This window comes from Labrus mixtus, chromosome 23 (assembly GCF_963584025.1).
Source record: "Labrus mixtus chromosome 23, fLabMix1.1, whole genome shotgun sequence".
Taxonomy (NCBI): Eukaryota; Metazoa; Chordata; class Actinopteri; order Labriformes; family Labridae; genus Labrus; species Labrus mixtus.
In genome coordinates this window covers 16,080,501-16,100,927 of record NC_083634.1, presented here as the reverse complement: position 1 = coordinate 16,100,927, position 20,427 = coordinate 16,080,501, and the positions used below count along the sequence as shown (strand labels likewise).

Here is a 20,427-nt window from a genome sequence, read left to right as displayed (position 1 = left end):
TGTAGTCCCTAAATCTTAGTAGCCTAACCGTTCATCTAAAAAAGTCCAACAATTTAGCTTTAGCTTGCACCTCCGTAACATTGTTGTTAGGTTCAGTTTTGTTATGCTAGTAGCGGCTAATGAACGCTAGGGAGAGGGGCTCTAACTCAACAACCCAGTAACTTTATATTCATTCTAAAACTTCTAGTCTTTTGACCAAACTTGTGAATTTGGTGAACTTGGGGACACGCTGATTTAGCCTACACTTGTTTTTCAGAGAACCCAAGTTATTAACCTAAACTAGCGTAACAGAAAATGATGCGATCAATCGTGGCGGCGACTTGTTTGTGGACTTTCATTTACAAGTCTCGAGTCCAGGCCGACGTTATCTTGTATTTTTTGGGAATCACAAGTGACAATATTTGAATGACAGGAGGGAAACACACTGTTGATAGATTGCTGTGGCCACTTGTCTGTCACAGGAAGCCCTGAAGCATACCCAGCTAGCTTAATGTTAAGTTACTCGAAATAAGACAAAAACATCTCACTGTATTGAAGATTTGAAACTACAACTCTTTAAAGTCTTTATATGTGATTTTTCACACTTAAATGTAATAGAAATCAAGTATATCCTCTGAAAATAACTCTGTGAGTCATGACTGTCTACAATGGGTGTAACACCCGAGTCCCACTGTCTGTGATGTTTTCAGAGTTTTCAGAGTCCTATCTTCAGTTTGTTTACATCGCCCGGACGGCCGGCTGACTCCTCCCCTCTTGTATAAAAGTTGTTTAATTGAGGGACTAGAGAAAAGAAGAATAACATACTGTACTCACTGCTTAACTGTGTTTCTAGATCACGCTCATTTCAGGTAAATTTACATGCAGTGTGAAGATACGAGCATAATAAAGATCGCTAGCATTAGCATGCTAACACAACAATGCAGTGCGAGTTGTTTTGGTGCTCAAGGGCGACATCTGCTGGATGAAAAAAATCGCATATAACGCCTTTAACTCTTTTTAGAAATGTTTTACTGAGGTGATGAATAAACAGAGAAGTACGTTTTGTTTTAAATAAATGTGTTTGTGAAGAGGGGACGGTTAAGAGGCCACCTCAACTTCCTCCAAAGTCCATCTGATATTTAACAATTTGTATTCGAAAAGAGCGGGACAGCTCCATTTCTCCTCTGGGATTTGCCTTTCTAAGGTTTATTTTTGGCACTTTTATAACATTATTTCAGAGATAGGACAGTGGAGAGAGATAGAGAGTGGGGAATGACATGCGGCAAAATGAGCCACTTGTCGGATTTGAACCTGGGCTACGCAAACTAACCACTAGACCACTGGTGCCACAGATTTGCCTTGAGCTAGAATGCATTTCTACGCTACAATTAAATAAATATCCAACACTCCCATAATAATTAAATGTATTATGTGCTGGGTTAAAGTTAGCCAGTGCTATGGTTGAAGTACAAACATTTTATTTGTCGTTGCAGATGCTTGGCAGCAATAATCAAACAGCGTCATATTGTGCTGCAGTGATAGAATGACAAATCCATGATAATGAGGTCTTAATAGATTTGACATGAACAAACATGCATGCCAAAAGTTAAGCATGGGGAACATTATGTACAAACTTAAACGCCTCTACCTGTTTGCTTTTCTGTTACATCATCACCACCAGAGACAAACTCGGCAGCGGCAGCACATAAATGTCTGAAAACCATCCAAGAACATCTGAGGCACATGATGGTCGGTGTAAGCCGCGATCACATTTATGATAATCTGTCTACGCTGAAAACGTCAAGCCGGTCGGTGGGGGGGGGGCAGTTGACGTCTGCAGTGTGATTATAGGTCACCTTCTGATTCAGAGTCAGAGATTGTAACCACAGCCCAGCCTGTGTCACCCGAGAGTGTAAACAATACACCTGGTTAAAGTCGCTGTCAAACACGGGGAGAGCTGCAAGCGTGGTGGTAGATTCAGAGGGAGAAAAGGGATCAAGGGATTCTTCAAAATGGTGATTATAAGAGGAACAGAAAAGCCGAAATACACGGCAGATGAGCACCTGCTAGTTTTCTTGAAAAGTAAATCCTAAAACCACATATGTGCATTGTTTTTATTTGAAGATGAAACTAGGCTGTATGTCAGCTCATGGGAAGAGTCTACAGGTTCACATTCACAAAGAAACTGATTTCACAGACTATAACCGGTTTTGCACCTTTGTATATTTGCCTGCTGACAACAGCATAAAGAAGGTTTGTGCTTGTCGGTGCGAGACTGCACGTGTCTATGACTAATGGGACTCACTTTGAGTCACACCTGAGACTCCAGTCAGTGTGCCATGCGGGCCTAAAATAGAACAATTCACCTATTTTTTTTTTTTTCACCCACTCTGGGCCTCAGTTAAACCAAATAACACGTGTTGTTTTACTCCATGAGAGTAAATATCCACGCAGTTCTGACTCATAGAAGTTGTCATTATCAACGTGGGTCACTACACTGATGTTTATTGGTGGGTCAAATCAATCCTTTAACTTTAAATGAGGAAATGGTGTCGCCCCACTGTGTGCTGCTGCAGGTGTTAATCATCAGTGAGAGTTGTTTGACTAATGATAACAGGGAATAAATCAACTTTTATACAAATTAAACACATCATTTATCAAATATGAAGTTAGTTTTTTGTAATAATTGAAATTGGTTTCAAACTGACCACACTACTGCTGCAGCACCTGTCAGGACCTACAGCAGGTAGCTCATAAACCTGACTGCTGTTACAACATGCTCACTCATGTCTTGCTTCTGTTCGCAAATTTAAATCAAGAATATTTTACTATTGGATAAGATAAAGTCGTAGACATGTAAATAGAAGCATAAACAGGAAGAACAATTGTTAAGTTATTCTGCATTCAGGACATTTTGATCAGTTTTATATGTTATAAAAATCAACATTTCAAAGTGAATCTGAAGAGAGTGCACTTTATGGATTATGGTGGCTAATAATTAATCAGGTTAAAAGTCACAGGCAGCTTTGCTTTTTTTTTTTGGTTTCACATTTAAATGTGCTTTATTTGCATGACCTATAGGTGGCTTTTGTAAATAAATAAACGTGGTACTATGCCTTTAGTAGCCTATAAACAGGGTTTACGTGTCATATTTCAGAATGAATGTAAAAAAAGACAAGATGTTTACAACATTACTACAACAAATAACGAGGCCTACGTTTATCCATCCATGCTACATTGCTGTGAGTGAAATACATTCAACACAAACTAAATATAACTGAAGATACACGGTGTAGAAAAAGATCTAATATTGCGCATAATATTAATATCTTTTTTTTTTTTTTTTTTTACATTTGACAGAATTAAAACGTATAGAAGAATAGAAACTAGGCTAAACGTAAACTATGTTTAAAAAAAATGGTTATAAAAGGAATAAAATCACGGAAATTCATTTAGAAATTATATAAAAACATACCAAAATACAATTTTCTCTTATTTATGTTCTATGTAGCCAAGATAAAGAAAACAATCCCAGCCTAGATGTAGCAAAAAAAACAACTAAATAAATTATTAATAATTAATAAAAAAAAGATTATAATAAAATAATAATAATAAAAAAATAAAATAATAAAACAGTATTTTTAAAAAATGTAATAAAGATAGCAAAAGAATATCAAATGTAGCATATCGTCGTACGGGGAAATATTGTAAAATTAAATTAAACATTGTACCGAAAACATACGGAAACACGCCTCTTCTCTCTCTCTCTCTCTCTCTCTCTCTCGCTCTCTCTCTCTCTCTCTCTCTCTACCTACTGAAGAGGCGTAGCTCGTTGGTCGCTGCTCATTGTGCGACTCGAGCGAGAGAAATTTCCGCTTCCTGCACCGATAAACAACAACCGACCAGGCAACACACAACGAGCCGACACGAAGTTGAGGCGCAGGGGGGACAGGGAGAGAGTGAACACCGCGGGATTTACCGCCTGTCTCGGGGTTAAAACACCCCCCCGCGCCCCCCGACGACTGCAATATGTTTCCACTTGCAGGCGGCGAATAGCACCAGACGGACCAACTTTCCGCTTGCATTGTACGCGGGAGCGTTTTACGCATTTTGCACCACCAAGGAGGCTTTAAAAAAAAAAAAAAAAAAAAAAAAGGCAAAGAAAGGAGGAGGAAGCGGCACCGGGCAAAAAAAAAAAAAAAAGGGACACCGCAAAACCACACAAGGAGTAGCCAGGCTACTACGGGTATTCCTCCGAATCAGCTCCGCCTGAAAAAGCACCGTCTCCAGCCTCCAGGATGTCGGAGCGAGGAGGGCTCCCGCGGACTGGGGGCGTCCCTTCGCCGCACATGCAGCCCTCCAAGCCGGTCAGCATCACCTCCAACCGGCCGGTCCACATGAACCTGTACGCCACCTGGGAGGTCGACCGCTCCTCGCCCAGCTGCGTGCCGAGGTATGTGAAGGGGAGGAGGGGGGGGGGGGGGGTGCTGGGCATGACTTCGAATATTTTGTGGGTGGTTGTGAATGAGAAATGACCCAGTCAGTGTGTTTACAATGGAAATAGACTAAAACCAATGGGTGCCAGGTTGGAAAGATGACATGTTTGTCACATTAAAGGCAGTAATAAGGATAATTGGGCTTTTTTTTTGTTGCTCTATTTACCTATTTTGACCCCTTTTAGATCCCATTTTGACCCCTGAATAATCATTACCCAGTAGCTTTTTACAACACTCATGTTACAGACAGCCCCCCCCCCCTGGTTATCTTTCATACTAATATAGATGGTTTGTGTTGTGACAGCTGCTGCCTTTCCCCAGCAGATCAGCCTCAATTGATCAATGCAAAGGGCCAGATCGATGATGCACACTGTCACTGCTGCTGTAGAAAAGAACAGGCATGTTGTTTCCATATATGACACATCTGTAACAACATCACACACGATGCCATGCGTGTGTATCGGCCTGAGGGGGAAAAGAGGAAGGCAGGAAATGTGATTTTTGAAAACAACAGGCAGAAAATGAATCAGATTTTTTTTTGCCTTGACGTGATCGTTTCATGCTGTGGTGCGGTTAAAGTTTGTCGTGGACGATGCGGAGAGATACCTTAACAAACTGAGCACCTTTACATCCCAGTGCCTGATGTGTTGGGATTGTTGTATTGTAGAAGAAGAGGAACACAGACAATGAGTTTTAACATGTAGAACCATGTTGTTCATTTTTTCCCCCCCCCCTCTTCACATGATCATTAAATGCTCGGATGTATTAAATAATGTCCTTTTGTTAACGTGGTACGACGCCGCCAGTGCAGTAGGCGAGGAACCTTACCAAACCAATAATCACTATACGCCTGATGTTTGTAAAGGAAGAAAAAAATCATTTCATGCAACAGTGGAACGGATAATGTGGTGTTTGCAGTAAGTCCACAGTAGGCGAGACACCTTATCCACCTGAGCTGAGCGCCAAACAAAGACATTCAAGTAGGCTTCCTTTGTGTGCCTGAAGGGCCGTAAAAAGGATTGATTCGGGGGGGGGGGGCGGGCCCGGCGTGCACGCATGTGACGACGCAGCTGACAGGAGCAGACGCTCACGCTCGTACGACCCGTGATCGTTCCATCTGCTTGTAAAAGAAACACGTTTGGATTTGATGTGCCATAAGTCCCCCCCCCCCCCCCCTCCTTTTTTGTATTTATGAGGCCTTTAGTAATAACCGTGGTGGTGGTGGTGGTCAGGAGTTGGATTCAAGGTCAAAGGTTAACTGCTCATGTGATTCACCACCCTGGACTAAAGTCTACACAGTGAGGGCTGAACGGAGCAGAAATGACATCGTAATGTATTTGTTTGCACATTTCATTGATCTGCATCTTTTAAAACTGACAAAACCCTTCACAGCTCATATCGTGTTTATCACCTTATAAACAAAGCTTTTAACGCCACGCTTTTCCAACAACACGCCATACAAAGTCGGGTCGTGCATTGCAGGGTAACTTTCCTTCCGGTACGATATGAACGACGTGGCTCGCGATGATTTCAAAATGGCAAAGCAGTGATTTTTTTTGCCGTGGCCGATTATAGTGCAGGAAAATCCTAATCGTGACCGATGTTTGTGTAAATCAGGGCCGATACATGTTGAGCAGATTGTCGATGTTTCTTCAGTAACTTCTTTAGGTGAGAGACTCCCGCACCGCCGACGTGTTCTCTCGCAGCGGATCAGAGTTTGTTCAACAGGTGGCTTCTCCTGCCCAATAAAGAAACCTCCTCTTTGAATCAGATGTCAGCATTAAGTTGATCAGACTCAACAGAAAATCGGCTCCTGACATCGGTTCATGCCACATTTTTTTTTCCCGCTGGGGCCGATGTCTGTCAACAGGGCCGACGCCGACTGATGCCGACGTTAAACCGACGCATCGTGCGTCCCGTCTAACCATACATCTGATTAACTCAAGGGAACAAAATGCACATGAAATGGTAAAGTGCATGATTCATGTATATTTCAATTTGAGAAGTCAGTTTCACCTCATCGATGTCTGACATTATCCCACTGTCTTCTTCTTCTTCTTCTTCTTTATCCTGCCGTCAACACCTTCTTTGTCTCATTAACCTCCGTTCACGTGACCCTCATTCTGGTCTTAAGTGCCACCACGAGGAGTCCTGAAGTGGTGACACACACAGTGAGGGAAATCTGTCTCCAACGCCATGTCATTGAAATTCTGACATCTGGCACCAGCCGATTCAATAATTGCACCGTCTATATCTATACCCCGAATTCAAAGTGTGCTCATGAATTATGTCGAGTTTTCTACTCAGAACTCCTAATTCACCACCCTGCAGACGAGCTCAGATGTTTAGGTTACTGAGAGCAATTAGTGGGAATAAGCATGCTGGTTAAAGCATAAAGCAAAGCTCCACATGCTGACATCTTAATGCCGCTTTCTAAAAATGCTTTTGGGGCTTTGCTGGGTTAGGAGCAAAGCCTCAAGGGTAATTTCTGCTTCTTAACATTTTGTGTGAGCGTGTGTGCTTGTGAATAAATGATACAGTCCTGGATCTATATTTTGTACCGGCTGGCATGAATAAATCATCCATTGTTAACCTACATTTAAATATCTTTTCCTCTTGACCTTTCCTTAGAGATACGGATTAACACTTTCTCTGTGTTCGTGCGCAAATACGTCCACAGACGATTATGACTACTTTTGCTTTCAATTGTGACTGTTGATGTTTCATTTTTGGGCCTTTTTTCTTTTCTCAGCAGGCGTCACGGTCCGTCAGATATCTTCGATTTCACTGCAGTTGCAGCAACAGAGTGATCCTCGCAGAGCCGAGAGAAAGGTGGGGGGGGGGGGGGGGGGGGGAACGAGAGGATGAGACAGGGAGATAGGAGAAGAAGCAGTGGAGGCTCTGTCATCTACATTTAAATAGGATTTCTTACAGACACAGGCAGCTGACGACTAATCTTTGCGAGCCTGAAGAACCTGCGTCTACAAACACCGACATTCAGTCCTAATGATGTTTTGCACTCAGCTGTCTTCTTCTCGTTGCTCAATCTTTGTTGCTGCAAGAAGGACGCGGTACTTCCCCCTCCTCTAGCCGAGGTGTTGTCGCTGTAACCTCTTCCTGTCTTCTCATAATGCCTCTTGATTTGCTGTTTATATGCGGCGCCGTGGGCTTGAATCTGCCCTTCAAGGGGCAAACATACTCTCATCTGCTCTTTCTCCCCTTGATCGAGGGAATAACAGGAAACCTTCAAGAGTGAGAGATCATATCTCCAGTTTGAGGTAGTCATGACTCAAATTTCAAAAGTTGCTTGTAATAGTAGTTCAGATACCAGTTTTGTTTAAAGCACGGTTGTTGTTAGATGTCTGCAAGTACCTGAATCTGAATCGGGTTTGTGCCCACGAAGTTTACACACATAATGAGATACCACTGGAAGATTAATGTATGCCTACTTAAATCAAACACAATGAATAATCCTTGATCAGTAAGGGGCGTGAAACATGAATCAGATGAGCTGACCACACTGCGCTGATACTGGAACCAGCCGGTTTCTTCTTCTTCTACTTAATATAATGTGGCTTATGCTGGAAAATACTGTTTCATGCCAGCCGAAAGTCTAATGCTAGTCAAAGAAAAAGAGGTAGTTATAGGCACATCGTGTAGTGCTTAAAAAACAGCAAAACTGAGGAAAAAGATATCACCTGAAGAACACCACCTTGTGATTATTAAAACCTTTTTTTTGCGGCATTTGATGCTAGTCAAAGCTAACACATTGTCAGCAAGTAGGGGTTTTCCACCGATGTCATTTTTTTCACACCAGTCTTAAGGCGGTACTCGTCCAATTCTTAAGTCCAGGTGTTGGGAAGAGACATGACATCGAAACATCCCTTCTCGTTTCTTCTTTTACAAAACAGTAGCCTACAAAGGGATCATGTATAGTGTGGCTGTCACAAGCAGCCATTGTTTTTTTTGTGCAGCAGTAGTAGAGTAGAACTGTTTCCCCATAAATAGTATCTAATATTTGAACACACTGGAATTGAATGCGTCAGAGTAAGTGTCAGAATTGGTATCAAGAAGTGAAATCTTTGGTTTCAGAGAGTCTCTATTCACTGTATCTGTCAAGACCGGGCGACGGAGATTGCACAAATATTTGTTGTGAAAGGCACAGAAGCACAGTCATCTGAGATCAGCTCCGCCCCCCCCCCCCCCCCCCCCTGACATCCATCACCACAGCGTGAGGTCATTTCTGTGTCCGGGCCTCCTGACCTCCTCTTGTATTCTTTACTAGAGTGGAAGGAAATCACATCCATGGCTCCAAACCAGCTCTCTCTCTCTCTCTCTCTCTCTCTCTCTCTCTGTGCGATGTAGTGGGTGATTCCTCTCTCTGCTGTCTCTTCGAGGCTTCTGCAATATCATCAACACACACACACACACACACACGCGCACATGTACGGGTGCTCGGTGCTATCCCCTCTGCTCGGTTCAATGCTTCTTCTTCTTCACCTCAAGGGTGAAACCGTAATTTTTCTGCTGCTGAATAATCCCACCGATGAGAACTGTAGCTCGCCTACCTGACTCAAAGCCTCACCTCTCCCACACAGAGGCTTTAGCGAATACAGATTAGCAGTTCTCAGGTGTATTTAAAGTCAGCTGGAATGTCGGTAGCGCCTGCCAGTGTTCACACCACAAATGGTTTGGATTCCAGCGTCCGCCGAAGTTTAGTTAAGGCCTCCGTGCGCAGCGACTGAGCGTTAGGTATTCCAGGAATGGGCCTTGTCGCAGAGCTCTTCGCTCCTTGCATTATTAAAGAAGGTCTCCTTAAAGAGCTGAGTGGAAAGTCCCGTGACTCAGCTCCATAGATTGATGCTGGGTCAGTGCCTTAGTGGTGCTTCCGAGCCATGAGTGGAGAATAACCACAGAAAGGAGTGTGGACAAATTGAACCGTAGAGAGAAAAAAACCTGCTAATCGCTATCTGCTATATCTCTAGTTATTCTGTAAAAGCATTACACTACTTATTACTTTACTTCCATTACTCATCTGCATCATTAGATACTTTTAAAAAAAGCTGTAAATGGGTAACATGGTTAGCAAGTAGCGCAACAGTATGGAGGAATTTTTAGCCAGTCGGCATCTAGCTTAGCCAACAAAGCTTTCTTAAAGTCTCTGCGCCAACTAGATCCATCAAATTCTGGCTGGCTTGCAAGAGTTAGCAAGCAAGCTGTCAAATCCACATCTTAATAAGAACGCTTTCAAATAACAAAGAGGCTAACAAGTGTTACCGACCTAAACTGTATGAAACACGGACGCAGTCTCAGTGACGTCACCCAGTGGTTTCTGAAGGGCAATTTTGAAGCCCATCTGTGGCCGTGGCCATATTTGAGATCTCAAACTACCGTCCAGTTCTAAAAAGTTCTCTAATATACGCACTTGTGAAGGTTACTTATTGGATTTACTCTTACATTCCAAGAAGCAACCATGAAGAGAACGCTGTCTGGCTAAGTGGTTCAACACTTGATCTCTGAGGAAATAGCAAGGTGTAAGTGCTTTTCTTTAAAGAACCACAATGAGCCAAAAGAAGACGCCAAGAGGACACATTTAGAACTTAAACTAAGCACATGAATAAGAACAGAGAAGGTCATTACATTACATATACATTCTTATATAAATATTGGCCTGCAGAAATCCAGGATGTTCTTAGTCATACTTTGTGCATTTGTGAGACCCGTTAGCTGTAATTGCCCCGCGGCTCAATAGTGGACGACACGCTTTCCTCGACTGTCAGCGTTAACATTATCAACCCTGACCCCCAAACACACACACACACACACACAGAAAGACATGGAAAGAACACACACTCTCAGACGGGGTCGCAGTGTTCATTAAGAAGCTTTGGCTCTGCCACTTGCCTCGCTGCTGCTCACTCTTCCGCACAGCTGAGTGGCTGGGAGGTCTGAAGTTTCCAGCTCGCCTGCTGGAGGTTGGGGGGGGGGGGGATAAAGTGCAGAGAGCAAATCCCCCTCCCTCCTCTTTGCCTTTCCTTTCCATGAGAGTTTACTATTTCTGATAACAGCCGTATTACCTCGAGCCCCGGGGAGAGCAGAGAATGCTGACTTACATGGCCATTACTGCCGTTAATGATCTGTTTATCCAATGGGTTTCAAGATAGAAGAACGTGCTGCAGTCGAAAACCATTAACCAGCGAAGAAGCAGCAGTGAGAGGAGTATTTTCCTGGTTTTTCTCAACAGCTTGAAGGCTGGCAGGTGGTAAAAATCTGCTGTAAAAACCTCTCACCCAGCTTCAAAAAGCTGCTAACCCACTCGAGAATTTGGCCGATATGCCAGTGCAGCGGAGCACAAGTAGTGGCATAAATGCTCTTTTTGAATCTTTAAAAAACTGCAGTTACACTTTCAGTTTGAGACTTGAAAATGGGACAAATATTAGTATTGGCAATAGATTTTTAAGCCCTTTATTTGAAGCGCCATTCTAATTGCTGCGCGATGCATTTGTTACCAGATTTGGCAAATTTAAGAAAACACGTTGTTTTTTTTTTACATTTTGTGAGTTTTCCAAAATGAATATATGAGTCCTCAACAGTACTCAAATATTTCAGTTTTTATATATAATTTCTCACAGATGGACCGGGATGTTTGGCTCAGTGTGTTAGCTTGATGGCCACAACATACTGGAAAATGCCTCAGCTGGCTAACATAATTAGCATCTCATCACTGTAATTAAAACAAAGGGAACAATCTGTTTAGCATATTAAACAAACAACACCATCTGACTTGAACTTACAGCCGTACATTAACTCTGTGGAGACAAACTTTAAAAAAAAACAAAAAAAAAAAAACTGTTGACTCATGCTAGTCTGGTTTATGCTCTGATCCAGTGACGCTGCATGACTCGCTCTTCATTTTTCAGTTCATGGGCCGAATCCCTTTGCTGACGTTTGGGTTTGTACCCCGATCAAAGCTCCTTTCTCTTGTATTGAAGAGGAGCAAATGCACAACTGATAAAAATAATGAATGGAGCGCTGGAGTCTCGCACCCAAGACCAGAAACATCTCACCAGTAACTTTGGACACGTAGAACTTTTTTAATCTACAACTGAATTGCTTGAACCCGGGCCTGAAGGTCCACAGCCTCCGTACATGAGGCGCGCGCACTATCCACTAGGCCACCGGCGTCCCTACCTTGCCCTATAAAAATATAAACGCAATTTTAGATTTAAAAGCTAATATTAAAAATCGTATTTAGTGATGGTTTGTTCTTCTTGGAGGGGGGAGGGAGTGGTTGGGCGACGCCCTGGGGCTTTTTATTGACCAGCTAGTGGACTCGGAGGAGAGTGTGTTGGCAGTGTGTCTGTTGTTGCTGTTGTAGCTGCAGTGTAGATGTTGATTAAGGATGTACAGCTTTGGACTGAGGAGACCTTTGTTGCAGTATTGTAAGGCGTGTGGGTTTTTTTTTTTTTTCAGAGTCACACTGCTTACCTCTCCTGGCTGTGATCCCCCTGCTGTGGATTCAAAGACTCCCATCTGGCCGCTAGCGCACAAACACACTCTGACACAAACACAAATCCATGCACACAAACACACACAGATTTCCATCCCCCAAGTGTCGAGACACATACTTATGGACAATGTCGCTGACATATGCTTCGCTCTCATTGACTGTGTTATAAACAAGGACACTGTGGCATCCAGTTACATAAAAGGACATGTTGGGAGTGAAACATAAACCACGCTGACAGCAGGTACACTGTCACACACAAACACACACATTGTTATTACTAAGTGTTACTACATAATCCCAATTTCAGCCTGCGTGTGTATATCTTTTTGTGCCAACTGGAGCTTGTTTAAATTTTGCGCTTTCAAAGTTATCCAAATCACCGCTCTTGCTGACGGCACAGTCACAAAAAAAAAGAGGAAATTGTGCCCATATGCAAAGATGCTCATCCACAGACTTGCAAAAAACACATAAACCTCAACACAACCTTCGTTTTTGTCTCCTTTCTGGTTTTATGTCCATTCAAATAGTGTGTGAATGTGTCTGTAATCCTCTGAAGCTCAGGTTACACATTGTGTCCCTCGTGTTATAACACTGACTCTTAATGCACTTACCACAGATGAACCGTCACACAGTGTCTGTGTTTAAAGATCACTGACAATCACGTATTCAACTCTTCATTAAAGCAGGAAATCTTTTAGTTTTGAACTGCTATCACCCATGTGATACGACTTTATATACGATATGATACGATGCAATCTGACTTCCTGTAGGGATTTCCTGGACTCCAGTGCTGCACACATTTAGCTGCCTCCTAAAGAAAAACCAATAAATAAGAACATTTTAACAAAAAAAAAAAAAAAAAGAAGATGAGTCAGCAAGACAGTGTGTGGGAGCTTTCCCTTTTCGACATTGATGGGAAAACAGCAGCAGAAAGCTTTCAATAAATAATTATGATTTTGAGTTGTGTTACATAAGCAGTTAGTCATCATCTTGTAACAGAGGCACTGGTTGAAACAATTCAAAATGTGCAGCCGTTGGACCAGTTTTTCCATCGCGCTTTAATGCAAAAAGAGCATCGGACCCAAACTGGCCGAGGTGTTCCGCAGGGCCTTGACCTGGAAGCACTAATACGCAGAAGAAAGCTGTGAAGAAAACAAGACGAGGGTATCGGCATGGGGAAAGCTAGAACGAGAACCACACGGTTTTGGACAGACGAGACGAGACTTGAACGTAGTGAAGTGCCAGGATGGAAGGAAAACACAGAATGGCGACTGTTGATTGCTTGTCATGTGTTGTAAAAGGTCAACTGGAGAAAGTTCCAATAGTAAGGAGATGAAAAGCCGGCATATCGCCACCTTCCATAGCCGAGTTGACTACTGCAGGTATAGTTCCATCTCCTTCAGTGGTTGTGCACTGGGACAACGACAGTCATCCAGTTAGCCTAATCGAGCTATAACCGTAGCTCAACGACTGTGGATGTAATATGAAGGTATTCTTAAAAACTCAGCATTTTCCTTCTTGCTCAATGGCCTTTAATATTTGATCAATTCAGTGTGTAAGATCAAACATCCCGAACAAGATCTGTGCGTAGCTTAGCTTCAACCTCAGTTTGTCAAGCCGCATTCAAATCTTATTCTCTGTTTTTGTCTTCTCTAGTACACTAAATGGCTAACAGACACCTTCGCACTAAACATAGTCAATGTGAAAGCCTTGAATTGTTTTCCCCTCCAATGTGGGCGGGGCTTAATAGTGTCTGTCTGTATATTCAGACAGAGGTTTTCCCAGATCGGCAGTTGCGCGGGGCGACATGGCATTTCCTTCCCACCTCCAGCTAAACTGGATTAGGCGGCTGCTCAGCTCATTAATCTGTAATCGCTTTAACAAAGGGTCAATTAAAAAATGTGTGCACATACACTGTGTGTGTGTGTGTGTGTGTGGAGACAGAAAGAGGATTCCTGCTGAATGTATTTTGAAATAAATCTGCTTTATTTAAAAAAAAAAATTGGTTAACGTTTTTAAAATTGAATAAAACTCAAACACATGTTGCACATAGAATAACCTTCATTTTCTGTCAACACACACACTATCTTATCTCTTGTCACACACACACACACAGTCACACGTTCACACACACACACAGTCACACGTTCACACACACACACAGTCACATGCTCAGTCTCGCAGGCCGAGACGATACAAAGAGGCCAGACAAAAGCCGTGTGCAAAGTGCAAAGCAGCACCGACACGATGAGCAAACTAATCAACTACTGTAACTTTTTGCTTTGGGTGGGGTTTCTTTAAACCACCGACATCGCCGCAACACAAGCTAACTCTACAGGTTTTTCACTGTAAACATTTGTAACAGGAATTTACAGAGTGGAGTTTGCTATCCGTGTGTATAAGAGGAGATTTCTCTGTGTGTGTGTGTGTGTGTGTGTGTGAGTGTGTTAAGGTTGCTTCTGGCCTCCTTAGGAAGTAGCAGGCCTCTGTGTGTCCTTGCCTGTGGCTGCGTGAAGTAGAGCAAGACGGAGAGAGAGTTTGGCACAGAATGGAGGCGAGAGAGGAAGGCGATGCAGTAAAAAAGAGCAAGAGGTCACTTTCGTTTTTTTATACACACACGGGACACCTTTTGCCTTTTTTTTGTGCGAGTGTGTGCAGATTTGTATGACTTGGAATAGTGGGAACTAAGAAGAGCTCAGGCGGTCAGCATTCACTTACTTCCAGTGTCAATATCTGATCCCAACAAGTGTTAGATTGTAGGGAAGGCGAGGCTAGATTGTGACACTGAAGAAACTTAATCTCTAAATGTGGTTGTTACAAAATCATTATTTTAAAAGAAATGCCATCGTAGAAGAGGGTGCGATGTCTTTGTAGAGTCTCTCCCATGAGGTGTTAAGTGGTTGATTACACAAGTAGTTGTGCAACATATCAAAAAAAGAGCAAGACACGCAAAACCCAAGATCCTTTCTGACCTCTGCACTGCATGCACATGAACGTTTGCACATTTCACTTCAGTATTCAGAAAGAAGCCGCTGGACTTAATCGTAGCTTAAAAAAGTCCAGCAGGAAGAAACGCCGTTGTGTCTTAAATCGGAGCGCCGCGTCGATTCCTTCATCGGTTGATCTCACACATTTTTGGAGGTTTTAAAAAAAAAAAAAAGTCTGAAACGAAAGCAGATTCTTGTTCCCAAGAAAATAGTTGTGGTTGAGGTTTGGAGAGGGCCTTATTTCAGACGAACAAAGCGTGTGAAAACAATCCGATACATTCGTTCACAGAGCTCTGTTCAGCCTGGCTTTTCTTTTTTCCCCCCTCACAAAAGAGACAACCATATCCAGGATCCAGGACAGCCGTGCCTCTGCAGTTTAATCCATGCAACCAGCAACATGAACGGGGTTGACCTTTTTTTTTTTTTTTTTGGTCTCCGTCGTAGCCTATAAAAACAGCTGTTACTCTATGACACCTTGCCTGTTTTTTTTCCTGGACAAGACACGATGCAAAAAGAAAAAGAACGACGTTGAAAGTGGCCGATAGAGCAAATTCAAACTTTATTGAGAAACTCTGCCGTTATCTCAAAGCAGCCTGTAGTTTGACACGATCACCAGAGCGAAGAGGAACATAATGAAGCGCTCTCAATTACATGCACGGGATTCCCACACCAGTCGCTTGCATAATAAATATATATGTCACCACCGCCAACGACTTGCTTAATGTGAATTTCAGGAACGTTCTGCTTTCTAACGTTCAGCTCAACCCTGATTTCACATGGACAATTAACAAGGAGGCCGGGGCAGGAAAGATTCTGAGTAGCGCTGCTCGCGTTCAAACATGCAGCTCACCCCTAAAAAAAAGTTTTGTGGAAGTGTGAAAAGCACCATTTGAGTCTTTGTGCTTAGGGCAGCACATTATAACTTCCCTTATTTCCTCCCTGTGCGTTAACAATCCCTCCAGCTCTATCATTTAAGTGACAGAGACGGGGGGGGTGGAGGTTGAAAACTTCACATGGGGAAAGTTGTAGCGGTGGGATTTCAAAAGACACATCTAAGAGTCGACTTGTTCAAACAAGTCCAAATCGTTTAGGTTGATCGTGAAACAAAGAGATGTAGGAACAGCTCATACAGGAAGCTTTAATGCTAGACATTTTTTTTTTTTTTTTTATCACCTTTTGCTCGCTTTCTTCAAACAGTAAGAGTGTCCTCACACTGTTGTCACATTAAGCGCCTTTTAGTCGCAGCTTTTGCCCTGAATTTACACGAAGCACTCGTCTTAACTTAGCTCTTCGTCCTCGCATGCTAACAGTGTGCAAACGTGTTATTGTGTATTCATTCCCCCCTTGTCATGTTTTGCAGCAACACTTCCCGTCACCTCGCAGCTTGATTCAAAGACTGTTTGTGTGTAAATGTGTGTTAGACTGCGTGCTTCTTCAGTGTCGTGCTGCAGCACTTTGCTCCTGCAGTAAGTGCTGCGTGTGTGTGTGTGTGTGTGTGTGTGTGTGTGTGTGTGTGTGTGTCTTTGTTTGTTCACATTGATTTCTGCTTCTAAGTATCATCTTCTCTGCACTTTCCTCCACCTGAATTCACTCTCTGGTCTCACCTGCTCATTACATCGAGCTGCGGATAAGTGTGTCTTCGATGTGTGTGTGTGTGTGGTGTTTTCACATTGAACGCTGTCATTTTCATTACGCGTTTGGCAGCACTCGGTAAATGCCCCGGCTGACCTTTGCATTTAAGTAGCAGCACTTAAACTGTGTTTAAGTGTTTGTCCGTCGCAATATCACCGTGCGCTTCGCAGAGTGCGTCTCGCCTCGCCTACCAATTTACATCAGATAAGGCGTCCTGCGTGTTCATGTATGTGGACTGGTTCTCCAGCTGGGGAAGTGAAGTTTATTTATTTAGCACATTTCAAGAACAGACGTCACAAAGTGCTTCACAATAAAGGGTTGAGCAGAGACATTACAAACGGACGGTTACTTAAAATGAAATAAAGACCGATCAAACGAAGGCAAACAGATCGGGTCTCTAACGCAGGGGTTCCCAAACTTTTCAGGTCGTGACCCCCAAAATAAGGGTGACAGAAACTGGGGACTGGGGGTTAGTTAGGTATATAACGTAGAGACAGCCACGCACACACTAATAAACCTATCCAAAAACTAGGAACACAAAATAATACAACAGCCTGAAAGAATTCAAAATTTCATTTCACTTAATGATACCGTCTTATATGACATTGGACTACTTTTTGTATATTTACAAAAATGGTAAAAAGATATACTTATGCACTTTTAAATGATTTTTAATTTTTTATGGAAGGCATCTCGCGACCCCCCTCTTGGTGGCTTGCGACCCACCTTGGGGTCCCGACCCCCACTTTGGGAACCACTGCTCTAACGGCTTCTTCAAAGTGTCCTCGGAGTTCTCGGCTCTCAGTTCCCCGGGTGGAGACAGTTCTAAACTTTAGGTGCCTCAACCTCAAAGGGAAACAGACTTTTTTTTTTGTTTTCAGATGTTGAAGGGGAAATGAAGATGGGAGTGAGGGATCAGGTATTTTCAGTAGGGGTGGGAATTGCAGGTTAACTTACGATACAATATGAAACATGATATGTGGCCCAAGATAACGATTATATCTCAATACAGCTGTTCTAAAATAGCTGATTTATTGCAACACAGTGATACAATGATTTTTTTTATTTCAGCAAAATTATCGATATGTTCACTCGTCAGGACAATGATATATTACTGTATCGATATTTTGTCCCACCCCTAGTCTAGTCTTCATGGAACATAAGCAGATTAAAAAGTGAGGTCTGACATCAGCCAGCTTCTGTTGCCTCTACAGTTCAAAACGTCAGACTTTTCCAGCAATTTCCAAAAAGGTTTTGAGAAAACAGCCGAGTTAATTCGACTAATTTGTCTTAGTATGTCAGCAGGACAAAGACCAAAGTATTAGTTTCCCGGCAGGACGAATCAGGAAAGTGTTAACTGAGGCCGAGGGCCTTGGTGAACAGATATTACTTGTGTTCTTTTTGAGTAAGACGCAGGCAAAAAATAAGATTTATTCTTCTCCCTGCTCCTTTCCCAACATGGGTTGGAATTGTTTTTCTGTGTTTTGACGTGCGGAACACATTTTTTTAAAAAGGAAAAATGAATCTGTTCGGCTTCAAAATGTCACTTCACACTGCAGGCATTAACTCGAAAATATCTTCTTTGTTATGTCTTCACTTTAGCTGGAGTTAACCAAAACATTACCTTTGTTTTGGTTGTTAGCCTTAAACTATTAGCATTATGCTAACAATAGACAACAGAGAAGCAGATGATTAATCAGCATTGTGGACACCTTCCATCATACAGGATGTGCTGTTATTGATCTTTTGTCTGGAATATGTCTTTGAATTAACAATATTTACTGCTGACTTCTGTAAACATGCTAAGCTATGCTAACGTAGGCTAACCTAGCTGGAAATCACATTGGACAGGCCGCTGTCTGCAGTGAAGAATCAAAGGCCGATGTCACACTGAATAATGGAGCGATGACAAAACGTCCATTCATCTGAATGTCAGGCTAAGGTTAAAGCAGAGGGGGGAAGAAAAAAAAAACGTGTGTATCATGCAAGAATCATGAAGCAAGACGAGCAGAGGGTCGAGGTGGGCGAGGAGTCGAGTAAGAGGAGGAGGTGTCATTGTAAGGAGTCAAGAGGGGAGGGAGCGTGAAGCTGCTGAGGGTGAGACAAGCAGGAGGGTAAAAAAAAAAAAAGAAAGAAAAGGATTAGACTTTGATGGAGAGAAGACGAGCTTGAGGTGAGAAGACGGGGGGGGGGAGGAAGAGGAGGAATGAAAGGCATGGTGATTTGGTGAATGGGAAGGTAGCAGCTGGTGTGAGCGGAGGAGATAAGGTGGAGAGATGTCAGCTGACGGGGGAATTAGACCCTGCCACATGCTCCCCTCTTCCTCCACAACCCCATTTCTCGACACTCCTCCATCCTCTAAGTGTCTCCCTATCCCCCCCACCCCCCACCCCCACCCCCACCCCAGTGACAAGATTACAGCTCACACCTTCTCTCAGGATCCGCTATGATGCACGTACCGCCTTCGTCTTGGTGCGCCATTGTTCCTAGAGCAAGGTGTCTTCATTGTGGCTTTCTCCTGCTGTCATAGGGTTGAGTGCACGGCCTCTATTTCTGTCCTGCTGCGTCACAGTTTCGCTTCATGTAAATGCAAATACCTCGCGTCTTAACTCATTTAATGTTGCCAAAGACTCTGCAATCAAATTGTGCCACGCAAAGCTTTTTCACTTTCACATTAAAAGTGGCAGCAGATAAAACCTCATGTAGCCTCTTCATATTTCACTTTTTACTTTTTTTTATGTCCTATCCTGCTGCTTAAAATATTTTTTACAAATGAATAGGCATGTTGTCGGATACGCTCTCTGCACAAAGTTTACTTTTCCAACTCTAACTGAATACATTTATTTTCAGAGAGAATTTCAGGCTGTTGCAGGATATTGGACGTTACCATTTTTTTGAAAACTCAGCACATGAAACTATGATTTGTGCTCAAATCGGATACATGTTGATCAACCCCCCCCCCCCCCCCCCCCCCCCCCCAACCTTTATAATATGGAGTTAGAACAGTGTCAATATTCACAAATGCACACAGAAGGATTCACAAATGTATTTCTGATTTACATAAATCACATATTATAACCAAGAGTCTCTGGCACCAATTACAGAATGCCTTGAACCCTAAAATGGTAAACCAAGATTTACCATTTGCTCGATGCAGAGGACAGAGAAACTCTCTGTGTAGCTTTTTTTTCAGGAATTCAAGTCTTGAATCATAAAAAAAAACTGGACTTTGATGGAAATCCCTTCAGCGACACACCCCATGAGAAAGTCCCTGATAGTCCAGAGTGTAATGTGTCTTTGATTATTGTTTTCTTTAGCTTGACTGATTGTTCTCTCTTGAGTAGTTTTGAAGAGGATATCACTCTGTGTGTGTGCGTGTGTGTGTACTTTTAGAAGCAACAATTGACTCTGTTTGGAAGTCCCTGCTCACCTCAACCACCTACACAACACTTGTGACACTTTTGATTCCAGTTTAGTTTCGGTTGTAACACTGAAACTTCTACATCCTCTATACTTTCTGTTGTGATTACTGGAACACTCCTCCTTTCCGCTGTTGAACATGGCAGAGTGTGTGTGTGTGTGTGTGTGTGTTTATTCTGTCTTTTCGTGGTTTATAGTGTTTCACAGATAGATCTCAGAAGGCAAAAAAAACCAAAAACAACCTTTCTACTAATCCGTTTTTTTCTGCGAGCCATTTACTCAGAGTGTTGCATAATAGACTGTAAATAAGTGTTTTCCTTTTTGTGGTTTCTTTTATGTTTATGTTTGTAGCAGAGATTGGATTTAATCAGTGAAGCTTGTTTTTTTTTTTTTTTTCCAGTCC

The 20,427-nt window shown here is 42.7% G+C and overlaps 1 protein-coding gene across 2 annotated transcripts in view; it reads left to right on the top strand.

The window, feature by feature from the left end:
• Positions 1 to 3,795: 3,795 nt before the first annotated feature.
• Positions 3,796 to 20,427, top strand: part of LOC132958974 (phosphofurin acidic cluster sorting protein 1) — a 65,161-nt gene continuing 48,529 nt past the window's right edge. The window contains exon 1 of one of the 2 annotated variants that reach the window (XM_061032052.1): positions 3,796 to 4,432. In XM_061032052.1, coding sequence (XP_060888035.1) covers positions 4,278 to 4,432 — 155 coding nt within the window. In that variant the 5' untranslated portion in view covers positions 3,796 to 4,277. The remainder of the gene's footprint in view (positions 4,433 to 20,427) is intronic. The other variant, XM_061032051.1, reaches the window with a different exon arrangement.